Source organism: Panthera tigris, chromosome D4 (assembly GCF_018350195.1).
Source record: "Panthera tigris isolate Pti1 chromosome D4, P.tigris_Pti1_mat1.1, whole genome shotgun sequence".
Taxonomy (NCBI): domain Eukaryota; kingdom Metazoa; phylum Chordata; class Mammalia; order Carnivora; family Felidae; genus Panthera; species Panthera tigris.
The window spans coordinates 60,925,612-60,948,212 of NC_056672.1; the positions used below are offsets into that span (position 1 = coordinate 60,925,612).

Below are 22,601 nucleotides of genomic sequence, written 5' to 3' on the forward strand. Positions count from 1 at the left end.
GTTCCTCCAAGCATGAACATTTTATGAGTTATGATTCTCTATTTGTTAGGGATATGTGCACACTGGATGTATTCCAACACTTTGTTAATTTGGGTTGGAACTGAAAATCTACTTTCTTGTAGGTACGTCTCATGCTACTTACATCTCACGCTGCCTAAGAACTACTGAAGTTCTAATAACCCTGTTCAAACAGTCATACTGCTGAAAAACTCTGTATGGGTACCCATGAATGGAGAAAGAGACAGAAATAGCTGACGGGAATGTTCACTGCTTTATGTGCACACTGTTTATATTATGTATTCTGTGTCAGTGTTGTCTTCTGGACTTGTGTAAAGGTTTGCTCTGATTCTCTGTACAGCAGGTATAACAGGGACTGGCACATAGTAGGTGCTAATAAATACTTGTTGAATGAATGCATAAATGAATTTTTTAGCATTTTATGTGCTGAGTACTATGCTAAGTGTTCTTTCTTTTTCTCTTTCTTTCTTTCTTTCTTTCTTTCTTTCTTTCTTTCTTTCTTTCTTTTAATTTTAGAGAGCTAGAGAGAGAGGGAGAGCATGAATGGGGGAGAGGGGCAGAGGGAGACAGAATCTTAAGCCGGCTTCCACATTTAGCACAGAACCTGCTGCCACGCTCAGTCCCACAACTTTGGGATCCTGACATGAGCCAAAATCAAGAGTTGGACACTCAACCAACTGAGCCACCCAGGGTCCCCTGAGTATTCTTATTTCTGTACATATTATCTCAATCTCAAACCTTCTGAGATTGCTGTTGTTATAAATTTAGAAAACAGTCTCAAAAAAGTTAAGCAACTTCCCCAAGATTACTTACAGGCTGTCTGGCAGAGATAGGATTCGAACTTCTTTTTGTCTCTGAATTCCCTTATATTATCATACTCTTGTAATAACCACTAGTCCACATAAACTATAATGAGAAACTATAAAGGTATGTTTAGATTGGGAAAAACCAAGAAATTCAGTTAATGTTGTAGCGCTAACCATCAGAGATAAAAGTTTCTCTATTCTTTTTAGGGGCTAGGGTACACATCTGCTCTGTATATCAACATACCCCTTCAACTCTTTGAAGTGGTTAAAAAAAAAAAAAACAAGACACATGATAGCAATAGAATTATAATCACATTGTATATAGCTTTAGTAATATAACCATTTCCCTGTCCTTAAAAATGCTTCTAAAATATCAGCTTTAATGCCTATATAGCATCCCACTTATGACTGTGCCATAATTTATTTTGTCATTGTCATATTGTCATTCATATAGGTTGTTTTCAACCATAAAATGCTGTAACAAACATCTGCGTGCATATCTTTGCTCTTATCTCATGTTACTCCTTTAGACAACATTCTAAGAAGTAGTATTAATAGAGTTAAAGAAGTTTTATTTTTTTAAGTAATATTTACTTTTTTTTAAGTTTTTTTAAAAGTTTTATTTATTTAGGTAATCTGTACCCTCAGTGTGGGGCTCAAAGTCATGACCCTGAGATCACAGGTTGCATGTTCTACTGATTGAGCCAACCAGGTGCGCCCCCAAAAAAGTATATTTTAAAGGCTATTACTGTATCTTGGCAAATTGTTTCACAGAAAGAACATTAAAGTTTTGAAATTGGCATGAGGTGGCAATACTCCATATAGTAAATGTACTAAGTTAGGAGTTTTGAAGATAGTATAGGAGAAAGGGATGGAGCATAGGCATTTTTTATTTTTTTATGACACTGAATAGATATAATACACTCACATTTTTCTAAATTCAAAAAGTACAAATGTGTGTGTAGTGAAGTCTCCTCCCATCCCTATCATCTGGGTACCCAGTTCCCTTCCGTGGAAGTCAGTGTTACCTATTGCTTTTGTATTTCCAGGGAGATGCTTTGTAATATGTACAAGCCAATGTGTATATGCATTTTCCTTTCTTCTTTCCTTCCTACCTTTGCTTTTTAGCCAAAATGTTAGTGTATTAAATATACTGTTCTGCACTATGCAGTTGTTTTTTAGAGAGAGAGCCTGATCAGAGAAGAGGGGCAGAGGGAGAGAAAGAATCTCAAGCAGGCTCCATACTCAACACAGAGCCCGATGTTGGGCTTGATCCCACGACCCCGGGATCATGACTTGAACTGAAATCAAGAGTCAGATGGTCAACTGACTAAGCCACCCAGGCGCCCCCAGATTTTTACTTAATACATCTTAGGGGTTAGTCTATGTTAATCATCATCAAATTTTTGAAAACAATTTTTTATGAAAACATCAATTTTTTTTTTTTTTTTGTAGCTGTATGGGCTTCCATTTTAGTGGTACCATCATGTTATTTCACCAGTTCTATTGATAGATGCATAGGCAGGATTAGAAACAACCTAGTATAAAATTCTTAGGAAATTAATAACCATGTATGTTAGGCACTTTTCACATGTAAAGTATATCTGTAGGCTACATTCCTTCTAGGTCAGAGGATATGTTCATTTGTAATCTTGGAAGTGTCAGGTTGCCTTCCATTTATATGGAGGAAGAGGTTATTCTGGATGATGGGGTATTGTCCATCAAATGGGCTTAAGGGAGGTACTTGAGTGGGAATTTCAGACAGTTGAAAGGAGAGCATTGAGAGATGGGAAAAAGACTTCAAAAATGAAGGTAGTTAAAAGTAAAAAAATTTGGTTGCTTGGCCATTTAATTGAGGACCCTGGTGCTAGTGACCACCCACATACAAAAGAGATACTCCTGGGATGTTTATTCAAGAATCATACTGGATCCTTTCTGGATTCTGGACCTAGGAATGCAGAGATGCATAAAATACTCATAAAATACTAACCTACAGTGTAATGGAGGAAATAGATCAACAAACCATTATACAATGAGTTTTGCTACCCTAAATGCTGTACCTTGAAGATGTCAACTTAAGTTGAATTAGTCAAAAAATGAAAACATGGAGGGGCGCTTGGGTGGCTCAACTGGTTAAGCATCAGGTCATTATCTTGCAGTTTGTGAGTTTGAGCCCTGCATTGGGCTCCGTGCTGTCAGTGTGGAGCCTGCTTCGGATCCTCTGTCTCCCTCTTTCTCTACCCCTCCTTGCTCACTCAAAAATAAACAAATATTTAAAAAAAAAAAAAAAAAAAGGAAAGTATGGGTGTTTAATATTTGATGCAACTTGTAACAATAGAATCTTACTATTTGAAGAATTGTAGAGTTTTAGTTTTATATCAACCCTTTACTTAGTGCAGGAGATCCCTACTTCACAAATTCTGACTATTGGTCATTAAGCCTCTGCTTAAATATCTCTAATGATAGAGAAGTCATAATCTTCTGTGAGGCAGTCAGTTCATTGTAGGGAGGAGCTGTAGTAAGGAAATGCTTTTTATGAAACAAAATTTACCACATCCTGACCTCATGATTTGATTTAGTATTGGAGTGAGACAAATAGACACTAGGTCTATAAAATGAGGTAGTTGTCTCCACGGCTAGGATACCTTTCCAGTCAAACTTTGTCGAATTCATTCTTTGATTTTCTGACCCATATTTACATAGCAGATGGATGTTCAAGTAACATTGATTATTTATTATTTGGACATTTGTGGAATTTTGTGCCCAGTTCTCTCTCTGTCTCCCCTATCACCATGGCTACAGTTAACAGTAAATGCTGTTGACTTTTAAAAATCTGTTGTTAAACAGATTCCCCAAATTTGCTAAGCAAATCTTTATCCTGTATTTATGCAGTTTATTTTATTTGAGCCTAAACGAAGGCCTTTATATTAATTGTCCCTGTTAAATCTCATCTTGCCATTGAGGCAGCCTGTTCTTAGTGTGTTTTTCTTGGATATCAGTTAACTTTATATCAACTAATTCCATGGAGCTCAGGAGACTAGAAAATGGAAGTATTGTAAAAAACAAAAAAACAAAAAACAAGTGATTGAGAATTTAGGCATGCCCCTAGTCCTCCAGGTTGGAGTTGTATGTTGAATTAGAAATGTTTCTTAAGTCCTTGGACTTTCTGGAAGCATTTCTGGGTAAATCATATTTTTGTTTTAAAGCCCTAAATTTGGGAGTGGAATGTTATCCGGACTAGACTAGAGAATTCGCTTTCACGCTGTATGGTGCTTGGTGTTTTGACAAGCTCACTTTGACATTACAGCTGCCAGGTAACCCTAAGGGGTGGAGTTGAGAAGAACCACTGAGTACTTGGAAGAATAAAAACCCTGTTGGTGGTCAGGGTTTTAGCCTTGTTTACAGAGATTGGCAGCATATTTACAAAAGAAGAGAACCTAGTATGCTTTCCCCAGAGCTGGAGCAGGGAGAAGAGAAGAGAGGACCAGACTCCTTGAGAGAGGGTGTGGCACTGGGCCTAGAGGGAAGACCGGAGGCAGAACTGGAGGGGGACTCAGACAAGATTGTAGCAGGGTTGCCAGCAGTACCTAAAAGGGTTTGTATGTATTCTAACTTTTGCCTTCATCCTTGCCAACAGTGGTATGATCTTCAGTTTTTAACAGTAGCTAAGCAGACTGAATAAAAGACATCGTTCATGTCCTTTACCTGTCTTTTGGTGCATATTTGTAATATTTGGGAATACTCTCACTAGGTAGCAATACATAATTGTGCTATAATGGGAAGGGTAAGGGAAAGTAAGGGTCATCACCCGCAAAGTCAGAGTGGTGAAAAGATTGGAATTCAGTCTCTGAGAGGGAAATCTGCATCCTCCTGTTGCTTTTTTACTGCTGAGCTGTCTCAGCAATGAAGGAACCTGAGTCCTTGTGGGGCCCTTTGATTACATCTCCCACTATTAGAGGAATAATGTTGTATTTTGGTTTTGAATGTGTTGACTTTGCAGTAAAAGGCAAGCCAAGCAGAGTGTTTCTTGGAAGGCAGTTAAAATATGAGTTTGGAGCACAAGGCCAAGAAGTGTAGAGATGTAGATCTGAGAGGTAGCAGAGGGCTGACTGTGGACATGGAAGAGTGGTGTCATGTAAACCAATAAAGAACAATGTGTCAGTGTGTCTCATATCCTGAAGAATTTTAGAAAAGAACATTGAATTTCACCAGAAAGGCATCACTAGTAATTTCAACAGATGTTTCAGTAAAGTACTTGATAGAGGGAAAGAAGGATCGTGAGACCAAACAACAAGGGTTGAAAAAGGAGGGAGTATTGAAGTATATGCATAAAGCGGGGAGTAAGTTATTGGCCTGAGAAGACAAGGTTTCTGGTGCCAGTTTTTATTTAATCAACAAAGGTCATAGACCTGTCTGTTCTGTGTACTGTTCGCAGGCTGTCTGCTTTTCCACTTGTTTAGCAGGGTACCTGGGTTTGTGAATCAGCCCTGGGTGGCCCTAGCTGACTATCTAGCAGTGAAGGGAGGTAGAAGGAATAGGGTTTTGATGTGTGACCTCCAGACACACTCAAATGAAGCAATGATGGAAATTTCCTTTATAGTTGGAACCAAGTGCTAGAATCTCAACTTGGGATTTATCACCATCAGTGAAGTTGATAACCCCAGGAGTCCCGCTGTCTCTCTTTACTGTTGTCACTTTCTTTGACAGCTAGATGTTTGGTTTCTGACAGCCCTTCACATCACACCAACATCTTCTAATTTTGAAAATTCTGTGATTTATTTTGCAGTCTTTGGAAATTTCTATTGCTAGTAATTGTATTTCCTGGCATGGGATTGACAATTTTCTGTGAACGCAGTGGCTTTTCATTGCAGTGCTGAATCGTAGTGAAATCTGCCTGAAGACCTTAATGGGGAATAAGGTTAAGCTAAATTTTATTTGCAGGAGAGATACCAATGCAAATAATTAAAGTGATAATTAGTAATTCCTTCTATACATAGCCAAGTTTGTACATGGTTCGGTTGCAGGAGCAATATCGTGTCTTACCTTTCTGTCCAGAGGCTGAAGTTTTCTTTTCACCTTGATTGTAATGCAGATGCAGATTTCAGAAGTGAGAGTGTGGGAAAATGTGCATCATAGAATGGAGGAAGCTGTAGCTGCTGGTAGATATTGGGGCCTGGAAGCAAAAGGTGACCAAGGTAGGAGAAAGGTACTGAACAGGGAGTTTGATTCGTATCTTTGCTGTCAGGCAGAAAAGCCCAACTCTAGGGGTCCAAGCAAGAAGCTGTCCTATTGAACCACTGGGGAGTCTTGAAAGATTTGAGTTATTTAACATCTGGATACTAACTCAGAAACATACAGATACCAATACCATCACATGTTTGTGATGAAAACGTAGTGGGAATTCACATCCACCTGTAACATGGGTAGGATGTTGTTATAAATTATTTTGGTACTCCTCAGTTTTAGTTTCTGCATTAATAAAATGACGGAACTGAATTAGAATGAGACGGTCTTCAAGGTTTCCTGCGGCCCTGTCTAGGACTGTACAGTGGAACCTTATATACTACTTTGGGGAAGACGCGTTTCTTTGGTGGCCTACAAATAAAAACTGTGTGGAACAACGCCATTTATCATATGTGATAATTCTGTGTGGTCACATATGATTTATATTAGTAGTTTCAAGATGTGCTATTGTACAGTATCTCATTTGATGATCTCGTTGAGATGATAAAATAGGTCAGGAAGGGATTATGTTCATTTTGCTGATGAAATGAAACCATTATGGTTAATATCTTGAATAGTTATTGAAATCTGATGGTCTCATTAACATTTGGGATGCTAGCCGCCAAGGATAAAATCCTGCCACTGAGGAGAAAAAACCTCAGGACAAAAAGCTGTCAGGACAACTTTCTCACCTTCAGCTATCTAGCAGAGTTACATATGCTCCAAGTTCTGACTCAGATGGCCTGTGAAGCTTTTCTTGATATCCCTTCTACCTTGGCAGAGTTGAAGCGCTTTGATCATTGTCCTCCAGACCCTGGATTTTAGTGCTCCGTTTAATCCACCCTGCTGAGCTCTTGCAGTCCAGATACTTGTCTTATTCATCCCTACACCCCGCAGCCTGCGCAGTACCTGGCAGATAGATAGATATGCTCAGTGAGAAGTTGCAGAATGAAAGAGTCGAGTTGGTGAGCTTGTGTTAAAGGATGCTGCAGAGGAGGGTGTGAAACCTGGGCTCTGGGGTGGGAAGAAGACATCATTGTACACCTTTTTTAGATAGAAATTTTGCCCTGTATGTGCGTTTAAAAATTAACAACAGCCTAATTAATAAAGAGAGGTAGCTAGGGGTCAGATCTATCTATTCATAAAATAAATTTGAATTAAAAAATGAGAATTAAAGCTCATGAATTCATGGAAATTTTTAAATTCTTGTTTTATTTTTTCTCTGAACTGTCATCATATATGTCAACTCTAAACATCATATATGTTTAACAGCAATCTTGTATTCAGTCTCAACTCTGATTTAGAGTAGTAAAATAGAATTTTAAAATTCTCGCAAGAAATAAACCCTAATCTGGTTAAGCTTTATGTTAAGTGAAGTTTATATTTGTCCAGTGACCTATTCTTGTTGAAGGACACTTGTTCAGAGAAGCCCTTTAGCCCTAATTTTCTCAAACTTGCCATAAGTAGTAACCCCTTTAAAAGGAAACATGCAGAATGTATTTTTCATGTTACTTAAATTGTATAGCTGTGAAACTAGATAAAAAATTTTTTGTTGTTTTTGGCTCATTTATAACTATAAACCAAGACTGCAAATTAAATACAAAGACAACTATGAAACTAACAAATTTCAAGTTAATAGTTATTCGGTGAGACAGGTGATGTTTAGGTTTCACAATAGAAAAAAATAGCCTCAGGTCTCATGCCATTTTAAATGTTTCTCTGTTTTCACGTGAGTGATACTAAAAGCTGCAAGTATCCATTCTCTGTAAGTAATGTTGTGCAAGGTGCTATTAATGACTTTAAGGCTTTGTTTTTAAGTTCGGGATAATCAGACCTCATGTCTGACCAAAACACTTGCCAGCAAACATTCCTTAAATACCGGTTTTAATGAGATGTCAGCTGTGGTGTTCACTCGGAGATGAGGTTAACATGATGACATTACTGAAGTCTTTATTAAATGGTTCTCTATACCAGCTCATGCTGGAAGTGAGAATGGAAAAATGTCATTGGATACTTCCATCCACATTTATTTCTAATGAACTTTTGCAATTGTACTGCAAAGATAGGACCCATGTAATACTTGCAGCATATATATGTGGCATTAGCTGTTAGACTGTTTGTTGGCTTTTGACGATGCCTGTATTGTCATATGCTCTGATGATTCTAGTTTCCTGTACAGTATTTTTCACTGTTGGTTACAGTTACAATGAGACCTTTCCTTGCACAGTGTGCCATGAGAAACATTTGGCCTGAGGGAGATCTTAATACAACCAAAGAAGCATCAGTGAAAGACAGCCTACTGACAGTACTTGTTTAGATTGTGGTTACTTATGATCCAGAATTTTTATCATTCATTTTAGATTATCTTTTAAATGAAAGCATTAAAAATTTTTTTGTACACAATTTGTAGACTCCCCTTCTTCTCCCAACATACTTGGGACCTCTGGTTTGGGAAATACTGCGTCAGCATGTATTTTTGTGATCACCATCTAAGAGTCCAGGATTAAACGGTGGGAAAACAAATTTTAAAAAACTTGGCCCTTCTTAATGTAATGAGAGACACCTTAACAGCAAACTATAAATGGAGTGATTTGTTCGATATGACAAGTCTTAAAGGTCCACAAAGAAGACTAGGAAACGTATCATAAGGACCCACCCAGTTATCTTAAGGGTGGGGAAGAGTTTAGAGCATATCATGTAAAAGATCTTGTTTGAATAGGGTCTTAAAGGATGGGAGGTGGGTTTAAATGAAGCAGAAAGATAGTATGTGTGAAGACCATGGCCATGAAAGACATGATGGTGGGAAATGTGTGGCCTTAGATGGCATTTGCGAAGGGAGCCGTAAGTTGGAATCCAAAAGTAAAAGTCTTGTTAGGCCAAGCGTGTAGGTCTCATTTCATATATGCTAAGAGAGAAGATGAAGATCTTAGAATTGAGAGAGTATTCATGGCAGTATTTTTTATACATAGCAATTACACACTGTATCATAGCGTTCGCCTTCTGTAGGCCTTGGAGCTCTTCAAGTGCTGGAACCATAAATTGGTCTTGGTACACTAAGCTTTTGGTAGAGTAACTGATAAAACTAATGGTTAGACAGTATTGGTCGATTGACTAACCATGAGTACAGAGGATTCAGGAGAGAATTATGACAGTCTCCTGTGGTGGTGGTTGTGATCTTTTGTGGGTGACAGACTCCTTTATGATTCTGCTGAAAGCAACAAACCTTGAAAGCCATATATTTGACCTGCAGTTTCATGGCATTCATGTATCCCTGAAACCAGTCCATGGATTTTTTAGTCAGAATCCCTCCTTAGGAAATTATACCCGGGGAACCTATAATCACTGTGAATAACTACTGTCTCTTTTAATAATCTTTAAGTATTAGACTATGGACTATGACTGTGTCTTTTTTAATACTCTTTTTGAGTTCTTGTGTTTGGGAGGAGTTAATTCAAATAGCTGAACTATTTAAGAAGAAGAAAGAACAATTTTTTTTTTTTTTTTTTTTTTTATGACGACTAAGGTAAAACATTGCTGGTCTGTAAAGGTAGTAAGTATATTAGTTAAGCCAGCAACCAAGAAGCACTTGCTTGAGGCATTCCTGACATTCCTGAGTTTGGTTTTAGCAAGTGAGTTGAGGTCCCCAAGACCACCCTTAGGCCCAGTGATTTGCTAGGACTAACAGGACTCAGAAAAGCTGTTGTACTCATGGTTATGGCTTATTACAGTGGGAAAGATACATAGTAAAATCCTCAAAAGGAAAAGGCACATGGGGCAAATCCCAGGAGCAACCAGGTGCCAGCTTCCAGGTGTGCTGGCCCAGTGCAGTGGCACAGGTGCACTCACTCCATAGCTCAGCATCACTGTGACAGCACGTGCAGAGTGTTGCAGCTTGGCAAGCTCAGTGGAGCCTTGGTGTCCAGGGTTTTTATTGGGTCTCAGTCACACAGGTTTGCAGTGTTCGTATCAGGGAGAATGTGCCAAGGGCTCAGAGCTTATTGCCTAGGGACTAGCCAAGGGCCAGTCCTAAACAGGCCTTTCTTGGGAATATGCAACATTTGAGCATCACAAGCCTGTTGAGTTCTCCTTTCCTGCACAGTAAGCTGTTCAGAGAGTTAGCTTTCTTCTGGCCTGCCTGTCTAGCTATTCTTTTTCTAGATATGCTGTTTCTGTGGACCTCCTTGGTCTCATCATAGGTAGCCATTCTGTGTACTACATATCTGGACTGTAACGTTTTCCTCTCCAACGAGTAATTGGGAAGTTTGTTTGGACCTAAGGACATAACTGTGTTTTGCAGTTTCATGAGTTTGTAGTGAAATCTAAGTGCCCATTCTATCATTCATTTAACAAAAGTGTTTTTTTTTTTAATTTTTAATGTTTATTTTTGAGAGAGAGAGAGAGAGAGAGAGAGACATAGGGCCCACAGGGGAGGGGCAGAGAGAGAGGGAGACACAGAATTCCAAGCTGTCAGCACAGAGCCCAGTGCAGGGCTCGAACTCACAAACCGCGAGATCACGACCTGAGCCAAAGTCGGACGCTTAACCGACTGAGCCACCCACGCGCCCCTAACAAAAGTTTTTTGAATGGTGGTATGTAACAGGCCTGTTAGACATGGATTTACAGAAATGATTAATATGGATCTCTGCCTGCAATGTGCTTATAGTTTCATAGGGGAGAGAAAAAATATAGCAATCCTGTTAATGTGTGCTTTGGGAAGCACTTAACCTCATTGGAGACCATGGTGGAAGGTCTGTGTCTATTTGTAGGGGAAGGTGTTGGTAATTACGGGAAGACTTCCCTGAAGGAGTCACTTCTCCAGTTAAGCCATAAAGATCAAAAGATACAACTGGGCATGTTGCTAGTGTTTCTCCAGTCTATGATTACCTTAACTGGTGCAGTCTCCTTGGCTTACTGAGCAAGCACCCTAATCCTAGCTAGAAGATACATGCCTTTCTCAGGGTTTGCACAAGAGGAAAGAGAAATACAAATCTATTTCCATTACTCCATTACCATAAATCCACCCAAATGACATTTCCAGCCTCTAGTGAAGTAGGTAGTTGTATTTTCACATATTGCTTCCAGGTGGGGGAATATGTGAATACATAGCTTTGGGCTGATAAGAATAACCATTAAAAATTTACATGTACTGTGTTTCAAATGGGAGAGCCTTACCTTGATGAAATTACTTGTAAGAATTTTTCTGTAGTTGTAAACCAAAAAGTTTTAGAAAAAAACCTCGGTCCCGATTTTATCACATTTGACTCCTATGTATGTGTGCTTCTGAACAGAATTTGGAACTTCTGACAGAAATAAGCATTTTATTTTTTGAACAGTGCAAAGAAATTGTATTATAATAGGATCAGGAATGTATTATTTTAGTAAATATGGGATAACTTCACATTGTGAACCTTGAGAATTTTTTCTAATAGAATCTTCTCTTTTCCCAGCATTACAGTGTTTCTGCCACCTTTGTACAAAAGACAATTTTACTTGTGTGACAGATGGGCTCTGCTTTGTCTCTGTCACAGAGACCACAGACAAAGTTATACACAATAGCATGTGTATAGCTGAAATTGACCTAATTCCCCGAGACAGGCCGTTTGTGTGTGCACCGTCTTCAAAAACCGGCTCTGTCACTACAACGTATTGCTGCAATCAGGACCACTGCAATAAAATAGAACTCCCGACTGTTGGTAAGTGGTTGTGTAAGACTTTTCTCTAATACTGCACGAAAAGCTGATTCTGACCCTGGTTTTAGAACTAAAACCTTGCTCCATGGAGAGGCAAGAAGGAACTTGTCCGTAGTTGTAGAGTTATAGGAGTAGCCAAGATCCTGCTTGCTGGGTGTGTGTTGTTGGAGAACGTGGTTCCAATAATAGACTTTCTCTGAGGTCTGTTATGCCTAAAAGGCCATCCTCTTCAAGGCGGATTCTGACAGGGCTGCTGCAGCAGTACATCCTCAGAGTGTCCCTGCTTTGTCCTCAGAGTAGCCTTCTCTTCCTTGTATGATGCCCCAGCCTTTTAAAGCAGTCGGTAATGGGCAGGAATTGAGCGCAGCACTAAACAGTCCAGATGCCTTCATTTTGTAATTTAACTTTGCTTTATGATCTTTATATACAAATCATTATATATGATTTCGGGGCTTTTGGTCCTTCACCATAGTTTACATTTAACAGTGTCCTGGCCGAGCCAGGAATTTGAAGGCTTCATAAATTCTTAGAATTAGATTAATGTTCAGGTTCTAGTTTAAGATGTTAGCCTGAGCACATGTATTTAACTCCTTCCATCACTTTCCTCAAATCCTGAATTTCTACAGTGGCAATATAGAATATTCAATATAAAAGTGGGGGAAACCTGTATTCATGCTAGCAGAATTAATGGAAGAATACCAGCCTCGTGCCTATATTTGTGAGAAACTTCTATGATTTATAGTGCAGATAGCATCAGACTAGTGAAGAATTGACTACCCAGATGAAGAGAAGTACATGAAAGCACCTCTTACAGAATCCCACCTAACCTTACACTGAGGCACTCGGGTGAGGAGGTTACAGGAGGAAATGCCCCATCCTTCTTTAGGAAGCACCTGCTTTCATTGCTCACGGAGGCAACCACAGTGCTCCCTCTCCACTCCGAGTTGGTCCAGGCATCGTGCTAATTAGAGTAGGAAGCACTGCTGTGGCCCAGCAGAAAAGGGCCAGCCCTACAGGTTACAGAGCGAGGCAGTCCTGCGCTTCATTCAAGTGATAACAGCAAAGTAAAACCAGACCTTTCAGCATGGTGGGGAAGCTCCCCATGGCAAGTTTCTATCAGACTGATTTTTCTGACTTCTGTTTAGGCATCTGCAATTCTAAAATGACAAAGAAAAATTATAATTCCACAATTTCCCATTTCCATTTGGCTTGAAATACCTAAATGAAGACTCATAAAGCCTTGTGAAGAACTCACTTCATTTCTAATGCTCAACATACATAAAAATCCCTCATTCCCAGGTCTCTGTTAAGCAAACAACAAAAAAATAAAAATAAAAAAAAAATTTTACCAAATGAAAAGATTCAGTGGTTCAGAAGTGAACTGAACTGGATGAATCAATCCTATGAAAAAGACTTACCTCATGATAGGGAAGAACTCCCAGACAGTCTAAAGTCCATTTTCAGTTAAAGATCACTTTTATTTTATTTTATTTTATTTTATTTTATTTTATTTTATTTTATTTTATTTTAATTTTATTTGTTTGTTTATTTATTTATTTATTTATTTATTTATTTATTTATTTATTTATGTTTATTTATTTTTGACAAAGAGAGAGCAGGGGAGGGGCAGAAAGAGATGGAGACATAGAATCCAAAGCAGGCTCCAGGCTCTGAGCTGTCAGCACAGAGCCTGATGCGGGGCTGGAACTCACAAACTGTAAGATCATGACCTGAGCCGAAGTCGGATGCTTAACTGACAGAGCCACCCAGGTGCTCCTAAAGATCACTTTTAGATGAAAAGCTCAACTGATGAATTATTTTTAAAAATGCAGTATTGAGAGTGAATAGCAGACTGGATACTAATATTTTATAGTTAAGTGTGATACAAGCTTAAGGCAAGATAAGCTTGAGAAATTGTGTTATAATTCAGGGAGAAAAGAGGGTGAGCAAATTAAGAGCTATAGAGGATAAATCTAGGTGATCCAATATACTTACTACAAAAATTCCAGAAAATGACAAATGAGCAGACAGAAGAGATGCAGAATGTTATGCAAAATTAATGAAAAAATACGTAATGAAATACATATAATAAAATGTCAGTTTCAAGAATGAAGAAAAAAATTGCTTATGCATTCGGCACAAGTGAACACTGATTACCTCTAAAAAGAAGAAAAAGTTCAGATTTTCTGCTTTTTTAAATATCAAAAGTTAATGGAACATCATATATTAATTGTTACCTAAAATTCCTTAGGTCTGCCAAGATTTTTTATGTATAAAAACAACAGCCATTTTTAGATAATAAGTATTCAGTGTATGAGAACCCATGTACTCTTCTTAAAAGAAATTATAAGAATTAGGATTCTATCATAAGAAATCAATCCAAGTAAAGATCTCAAGAATGGGAAAGTTGTGATATAAAAGAAATGGTTCTGAGCAGTGAACCAGCAAGGCTCAGGATTAATGCCAATGTAATTAATGTGTTTCTGAAATAATGCAAAATGTTAGTTATTAAGAGATTATAAGAATATAAATGATCTTGAAATAAAAGTCCAAGTGGTAAATGTCTGACTCTTGATTTTGGCTCAAGTCATGATCTCTTGGTTAGTGAGATCAAGCCCCATGTTGGGCTCTGAGCAGACAGTGCCCAGCCTGCTTGGGATTCTCTCTCTCTCTCTCTCTCTCTCTCTCTCTCTCTCTCTTTCTCTCTTTTTCTCTTTTTCTCTTTGCCCCTCTCCCACTTATGAGAGCATGGACACACTCCAATAAACTTTAAAAAATAAAAATTAAAAAAAGTCCAAGTGGTTAACATAGACTAGGAAGTATATACATGCAAACTCTATTAACAAAGCAAAAGATATATTTTACATTTAAAAAAATGGATGGAAGGGTGTCTGGCTGGCTCAGTTGGAAGAGCATATGACTCTTGGTCTCAGGGTCCTGAGTTCGAGCCCCATGTGGGGTGTAGAGATTAAGTAAATAAAAACTTACAAAAATGGATAGAGATAGATATATATACACAGACATATACTAAAATGTGAATTGTTTGGGGCTAGTAAGGCTAAAGAAAATTTTTTTTCATTTTACTTTTGCTCATCTATATTTATACTTTTTTTTTTTTTTTTTGCCTGCCATTTGTATATATTATTGGCCTTGGAATAAGAAGACAAGCCAAACTTCTTTAAAAAAAAAAAAAGACTTAACACTTACGATGAGCACCGAGTAAAATTGTATGATTAAAATTAAAATTGTTTAATCACTGTACTATGTACCTGAAATTAATATAACACTGTATGTTAACTATACTGGAATTAAAATTTAAAAACTTGATTAAAAAAAGGACTTTTAAGACATTAATGGGAGTTTTTCCAGATTATTTTTTTTAATTTGTTTATTTACTTACTTTTGAGAGAGAGAGGAGGAGGAGGAGGAGGAGGGGCAGAGAGAAAGGGAGGAAGAAAATCCCAAGCAGGCCGTCAGCACAGAGTGTGGTGTGGGGCTCAATCCCACGAACTATGAGATCGTGACCTGAGCCGAAATCAAGAGTCAGATGCTTAAGTGACTGAGCCACCCAGGTGCCCCAGATCATTGGTTCTTTTATTAGTGACCTGAGAGTGATAGTGTGGATGTCCTGGAATGTTGGTGGTCACTGGCTTTATTTAGACGAGGCTGAAGAGCAGAGGAAGAGTAAGTGGATGTTGTCTGACCTGACGATCATGAAAGGGGGGCCAATGGGAGAAGACTAAATGATTTATTTGTTCTGGGTTTGAGCCCTATGAGCTGCTGGAATGAGGCTCTCTGACTAATGGGAGTAGTGGCCAAGTGCATGAAATGGGGAGGATTAGGAAATTGTGGATGCCACCTTCAGTGTTTTTGCTATTGTTGATGTTTATTTCATTTGAGGCCCTTTTTCAGGAAAGCCATCATCTGGCCTTGGTCCCGTCGAATTGGCAGCTGTCATTGCTGGACCAGTCTGCTTCGTCTGCATCTCACTCATGTTAATGGTTTATATCTGCCATAATCGTACTGTCATTCACCATCGAGTGCCAAACGAAGAGGATCCTTCCTTAGATCGTCCTTTTATTTCAGAGGGCACTACGTTGAAAGATTTAATTTATGATATGACAACATCGGGTTCTGGATCAGGTAACGTACTTGTTTTTCCTTTTTCCTAAGAAGTCTTTTAAAGATTAACTGTGTTATTTATTAGTTGGCTAAGCCAATTGGTGTATTGTGTAAAACTTAAGATAGTGTAAATACTAATTCCAGCTTTAAGGCCAGTTAAGGTCTGCGGCTAATTCATCGTAGATGAATTAGAATGTACTTTTAATGTTGAAGTAAGTTTGTAAGTCATCTTCATGTTTGTATAAATTTCAAAGCTTTCTCACCTTCTTATGACTCCCATGAGATAGAAGGAATAAGGACAATTATTTCTTGGGAGTGAGGCTGAAGTTCATAGATGTTCAAATGATCTGTAGCTACCTACTCTATTCAGGATTGTTTACCAGCTTTATTTTGATGTTTGAAAGCAAACATGGCAGAAAATGTTTTTGGAATTTTTAAGGTTATTTGCTTTTTTAACATATGCAATTGCTGTCCTTAGCTCAGACCTAGTTTTTTTTGTTAAATGAATGGTTTTCTCACTTTAGAAAAATGTCTAACCACCTTGTTATTTAATATAGCTTTATGGATCCATGACCTCTGTGATGTTTGCTTTTCTCAGTTCCATTTGCTGATTCTTGTGGTTTCAGAAGTAGACTGGCTAATTGCCAGAATCATCTCTTGAAGTGGATTTTGGTATGGCAGTACTTCATGTTTAAACTGAAAGGGATTTATTTTTTCAGTTGCATGAGCTTGAAAAGACACTGAGAGAGGAAGACCCCTGTCCTCTATAATAGTATAATTTGACACTGGGCTAGGAATCAAGAGATCAAGATTCTGGTGCAAGTTTTGTCGTTGGTTGGCTCTCTGACCTTGGTTAAACCGTATTTCTTTTGGGCTTCTATGTCCTTATCACAAATTTGGAGCAGATACTGAGAAACACTGTCTTTTGAAAAGTATAAATCAACTTCAGATAAAGCCTGGATTCATGGATAAAATGAAGATTTGAAAATATATATGATGAAAATTCCACTAATTTTATAATCAAGTAACTAAAGGAACATTAAAGCAGAAGTTGTGACTGGAGTAGGAATAGGACTGAAGCATGAAATCTCATCTGATACCAATGAAATTTCACACTGTGACAAATGTCTGTTTATTTTAAGGAAATGAATATAGATTTATACGCATATCTGTTTATTCATTTAAGCGCGAGGAAACCGGCTTCTTGGCCTGAAGTCTTCTGTGGACTTTGGCCATATACATTCAGTAAGTGACTTGTGTCCATGGCACTAGTACACACACAGGCTTGTGCTGCGACTCAGGTCTCTCAAGGCAGCCTATAGGGACCTCTGAGATCGTTGTGAGCAGGGAGGCAGTGAGAGGTTGGACTGAGATAGAGCAGCCTTGCTGCTGAAGTGTGATAGTCTTTGGGCCGGAGTTCTAAGAGGAATGGAGAGAGCTTGTTTTAAGGCTTCTCTGGGGTTTTCCACTGATTCTGAGTATAGTCCAGAGGGTTCCCAAGGAACATCTGGCTCATTCTAGAAGTCACCCTAGACCAAAAAACTATGATAAGCAAAGACCAAAGTCACAGAAAATCAGAGTGGCTACAAATCATTTGGAATTCCTTATTGCCATACTTCCTGCATAGCAGTAATGTATCAGGCCTCAAGGGGAATAAGCCCACCTAAAGCATTAGAAGAAGTTTCTGTCTGCATGGCAGCTGATTTCTGAATAAGAATACATTTATTAACCTTTTAAGATACAGACATGAAGTAAAGAATGAAATTCTTCTTTTTCCATTTTATCTGTATTTCTAGATACATCGGGAACTACAACTCTGCTGTCTGAAACTTTCTTTCTCTCCTTTTATGCTCCACCCTGCAAAAACTGGTCTACACTGTTTGCTAGCCCTGTGGCTTTGGACAGTTAGCTGATGTCTCATGCCCAAGTTATTTTATCTTTAAAATGAAAGTAATGAACCCTGCCCTCTGCACGTCATTGGATTGTTGAGAGGTTCAAATGAGACAAGATGTTCTGATAAATTGTAGTTAGGTCCAAATGATAGGTGTTACTCTTATTGGAAAGGTATTTGGAAGAAGAATCTGACATGCAGTATAATTTGCTGCATTACAAAAAAAAGACATAGTTGAAGGCCTCCTTTCCCTGTCATAGTTCATTATGTGCTGAATAGCCTCCAAATTTATTGAGACAGAAGCTATCTTATGTAGAATGATAGCAGAAAATGCCACTCGTTTACCTTCTATTCATTATAAAGCCTTAGTCTCATGCATGGGACTCGTGACTGTGAGTAAAATGTCTTTACATAAAAGCCTTTTTAGCCCTTTCACTCACTGAGAAAAGAAGAAACTAATCATTTCATGTTATGAATTCATATGTTCATTATTCAGTACCATGACCATAATGGAGGAAAGGCCTGATCTCTGTTTCTCAAAAACTGTGTCTTTAACTTGGAAACCGTGGGCAGCTCTACCCCTGAAGCTAGCCTGATCCCTGTTGCGTTCATTTGAATCACAGGCTGTATGTGGGCCCTTATTTAAGCTGTCATTAGATTGTAAACTATGTGTGAGCATGTGCATGTGTGCCAGTTTGGGGAAGAGAGTAAGTCTCTTAGGCCACTGTTCATTATGTCTTGTTCATGCTTATGGTCTCTTAGAATGTACGTGGTTGTTCCGGTCTCGTTTTTCTCATTTGCTGCATGTGAAGCTGCTTGGACCCTGTCTGCATATTGATGTTTCTCACAAGCATTTCTAAGGATACAGAAGAGGAAAGCAGATAACATAGAGATTTGAGTTAGGCCTGTTTCTTTTTCTCTTTAGAAGAAAATTATTACTTTTTAAAAATGCTCACTTATTCATACAGGTTGTGGTAACTAAATATAGATAATATGACAGATCTAGATTTGGTTTTGAATTTTAGTTTGGGATCTAGAATGCAGTGATGATGGGGAGACAAAAACTTTCCCCTTTCTTGACTGTATCATTTACATGAGGCCTGAATGTGTTAGACGTTTTCATCCTTCCCATTTGCAGTTCCCCTTTCTCTTGTACTCCTTGCCTTTTTTTTTTTTTAAAGTTTATTTGTCTGTTTTGAGAGAGAGAGAGAGAGAGAGAGAGTAGGTGAGGGGCAGAGAGAGAGGAAAAGAGAGCATTGCAAGCAGCCTCCAAGCTCAGTGCAGAGCCTGATGCGGGACTCAGTCCCACAACTGTGAGATCACGACCTGAGCCGAAATCACAAGCCTGCCATTTAACCAACTGAGCCACCCAGGTGCCTATCCTTGCCTTTCTAACTCCCAGAGTCGCTTCCTGAAGTTAACTCTTAAGTATACTTTATATCTTTAGACGTGTGACCCCATTTAAAGGCTTTAAGAAAATCTTGTGAATTAGTATCTATACTAAATAACATAACTAAGAATTGATTATTCATAATATTAAAGAGCTCCTTGATTTAAATAAGAAATTTTCACAGATCTATTTTTAGCTAGCAGCCTCCTTATCAACAAAAACAATTGCTTATAATTAGACTGCTAACTACTTTGCAATAGGTGGGGAGGATAAAGAGCAAGGAGAGAAAAGGACTCATTTGAGAAACTTCTAGATGAAAAGAGGAAAAACTTTCTGGTCACTTTAAAGCAAAAACTTAATGTTCTGATTAATAAGCATTTTATACTAGGAAACCAAGAGAGCACATATTTTCATTTACTATCATTGGATTAATTTGGTCTACCAAGCAATTCTGAATATAGATTATAAATTACATAAATTTACGTGTATAGGTCATATAAATAAAATACAAGTGTAGAACATAGTTTAAACTGGTATTTTTACTGTTAGGGTCAGTATAATTTAAGATGACATTTCCTTAGTCCATAGGGGATGTGATATTAAGTGAATTGGAATAGTTCCAAATACAGTGTTACTTAAATGTTGTAGATAGTGATAAATCCTTTTCTGTAAATGAGTGAGTGTGGCAATATTTTAAAAATACATATTTTAGAGTAAGGCATGTTCAGATGGTGAAATAATGCCAATGTCCCATCACCAAGTTATAAGTTACTTGGCATCGTTCTTTAAGATACTAATGTTGCCTAGGCAGCCCGTTCCTAGCAAGTAAGTTGCTTGTCTTGAAATGGTTCCTGTGATAATTTTTACTGATTTATTAAAACCAGTATGGATTGGGGCGCCTGGGTGGCTCAGTCGGTTAAGCGTCCAACTTCGGCTCAGGTCATGATCTCGCGTCCGTGAGTTCAAGCCCCGCGTCAGGCTCTGTGCTGACTGCTCAGAGCCTGGAGCCTGTTTCAGATTCTGTGTCTCCCTCCCTCTCTGACGCTCCCCCGTTCATGCTCTGTCTCTCTCTGTCTGTCTCAAAAATAAATAAACGTTAAAAAAAAATTAAAAAAAAAAAAAAAAACCAGTATGGATTGTACATACTGATTTTATGTTTCTTGTGTTCACATACGTTTCTTCTCCCGTCAATAAAACCATTACTACATTCATCCTTCTAAGATAAGATCTTTAAATTACTTCTCCTCATTCCCCTCATGGGCCCTTTTCAGAAATTTTTAATAGTTCCTGTTTTATCCACAGCTCTCATTGGTCATCTTGGGCTCAACATACAGTACTCGTCATACTCTGTGGACAGCTTCCCTTCTCTTCCATTGCTTTACCATGTCCATCCCCGTCTGTGTGTCCAAGCTGGTTCTGTAAACATCCATTCATTTTCCTCTTCTACCTCTGCTTGAATATTCCTCCTACCTAAATTCTTAGCTCCTCTTATCCTTTGGTCCTATCCCTTCTGTAAAGGACAGTCAAAATTCAATTTAGTGTACAAAGTCTACCTGGACCCTCTAGGCAGGAGTTTCTAGATTCTTATATTTATTATTTTCATTTTAAATATGAATTGTTGTTTTTGTAAATAAAGTCTGTGTCTCCCAGTGAGACTGTAAGCTCCTTAAAGATAGAGCTGTAAGAGTTATTCTGTTCCTGAGTCACTCTTTAATGCCTATGCTTATCTTTAGGTTTACCATTGCTCGTTCAGAGAACAATTGCAAGAACTATTGTGTTACAAGAAAGTATTGGCAAAGGTCGATTTGGAGAAGTTTGGCGGGGAAAATGGCGAGGAGAAGAAGTTGCTGTCAAAATATTCTCCTCTAGAGAAGAACGCTCATGGTTCCGTGAGGCCGAGATTTATCAGACCGTAATGTTACGCCATGAAAACATCTTGGGATTTATAGCGGCAGACAATAAAGGTCAGTAACAGTTCCTTCTCCTTTGAGTAGAATGAACTCTACTTGAGCCTTTCCACAAATATGGCTACTAAACATTGTCAGATTTGGTGAGAAATCAATGTTTGCCATACAGATTAGACCCATTAAGTCAAATAGAATATATTAGAAGCCTTTAGAAACTGGAATTTCTTAAAGATTTTCTTGACTCTTGACTACGTGTTTCTAAATCTCTAATTGTTTTTATAAAATATAAAGAGCAATGTATATTTTTTAAAAGCGATGTTCTTTTTTTCTAGGCAGTTAGTTATTGAGTATAGTCATAACATAGAAAAAATTTTATAAACTCTGGTTGCTCAAAATTGAGATAGGATAGAGCCCAGAGATCTGTTTCCTTTAAATTTCCTCATGACTGTTAGGGCATTCTGATCTATACTAATGACCGTATTTATAGGAAGAGTGAAAATAACTGCTCAGTGTATTTTGTGTTTTAAATTGCCAGGGGCTAAGTAGCCTTTCAAATAAATAAAATAAACTTTTAAATAAACTCAGTTAAATAGAGAAATAGTTTGTCCAAGACCACCTTGCCTATTGGTGATCATTCGGACGCTTTCTTGCCTGTGGCACAGATCCGATGCCGCAGGAAGCAAAGAAGCCACGTCAGTGGAGAGTCAGAATGAGTGTGACTGCAAGCAGTGGCTTCAGAATGTCCTTCGCCTACTGTCTTGACTTCAGTTACTACTGTCGTGTCCACTGTTCCTGCTTCCGTAGATTCATCAGAGACTTGTGTTAGAGCTCCTGTCATCCCAACCCAGAATCAGATGTATTTCCCAGCTTTCCTACTTTTAAAAAACGTTATCATTTTCTTGTTTAGATTGACCAGAACCATAGTCCTCTTTTTCATCCTCTCCCTTCCCGTTTTCCTCAACAGTATTTCTTCAGAATATTAAGTGTATTTAAGATATTTAAAATATTAAGAATATTTTTCCTTTTGCTTCTCTGAATTTTCAAACTTATTTGCAGTAAGCATTTATTACTTGGGTTGTTTTGATTTGTTTTTAGTTTTCAGTTTTAGAAATTTTCCGGTATGTAGAAAAGTGAAGTGAGTAGAGTATAATGAATGCCTGTCACTTAGCTTCAACATTGATTGTTAGCTCATTGCCTCACATTTGATCTCTGATTCCACCTCCTGCCTCTGTCTGAATTATTTGAAGCCAAAGACATGATAATGGATATTTTCTCTATAAAAATTTTTAACTTTCATCTTTAGATTAAGGAATCTTTAATGAAACATGACCACACGACCATTGTCACTTTTTAAAATGTCATCAGGTATCTAGTCACTTTGAAATTTCTGCATCTGTCTTTTTTTTTTTTTAAATAATTGGTCATTCACTTTACGAATAACTTGAGTTCACACATTGCACTTGTCACTTTGTGTCACTTTAGTCCACACAATGCGTTTGGTTGATAATTATCTTAGATTTAAAATTGCTTAAAACTTAAACTTAAAATTGCTAT

At 38.0% G+C, this 22,601-nt stretch overlaps 1 protein-coding gene across 3 annotated transcripts in view; it reads left to right on the forward strand.

Annotated features, from left to right (window-relative positions):
• Positions 1 to 22,601, forward strand: part of TGFBR1 (transforming growth factor beta receptor 1) — a 56,974-nt gene that overhangs the window by 16,535 nt on the left and 17,838 nt on the right. The window contains exons 1-4 of one of the 3 annotated variants that reach the window (XM_042965347.1): positions 3,123 to 6,019; positions 11,495 to 11,740; positions 15,638 to 15,880; positions 20,874 to 21,104. In XM_042965347.1, the coding sequence (XP_042821281.1) occupies positions 5,911 to 6,019; positions 11,495 to 11,740; positions 15,638 to 15,880; positions 20,874 to 21,104 (829 nt within the window). In that variant the 5' untranslated portion in view covers positions 3,123 to 5,910. Of the gene's footprint in view, positions 1 to 3,122; positions 6,020 to 11,494; positions 11,741 to 15,637; positions 15,881 to 20,873; positions 21,105 to 22,601 lie in introns of those variants that run through there. The other 2 variants (XM_042965345.1, XM_042965346.1) reach the window with 2 other exon arrangements.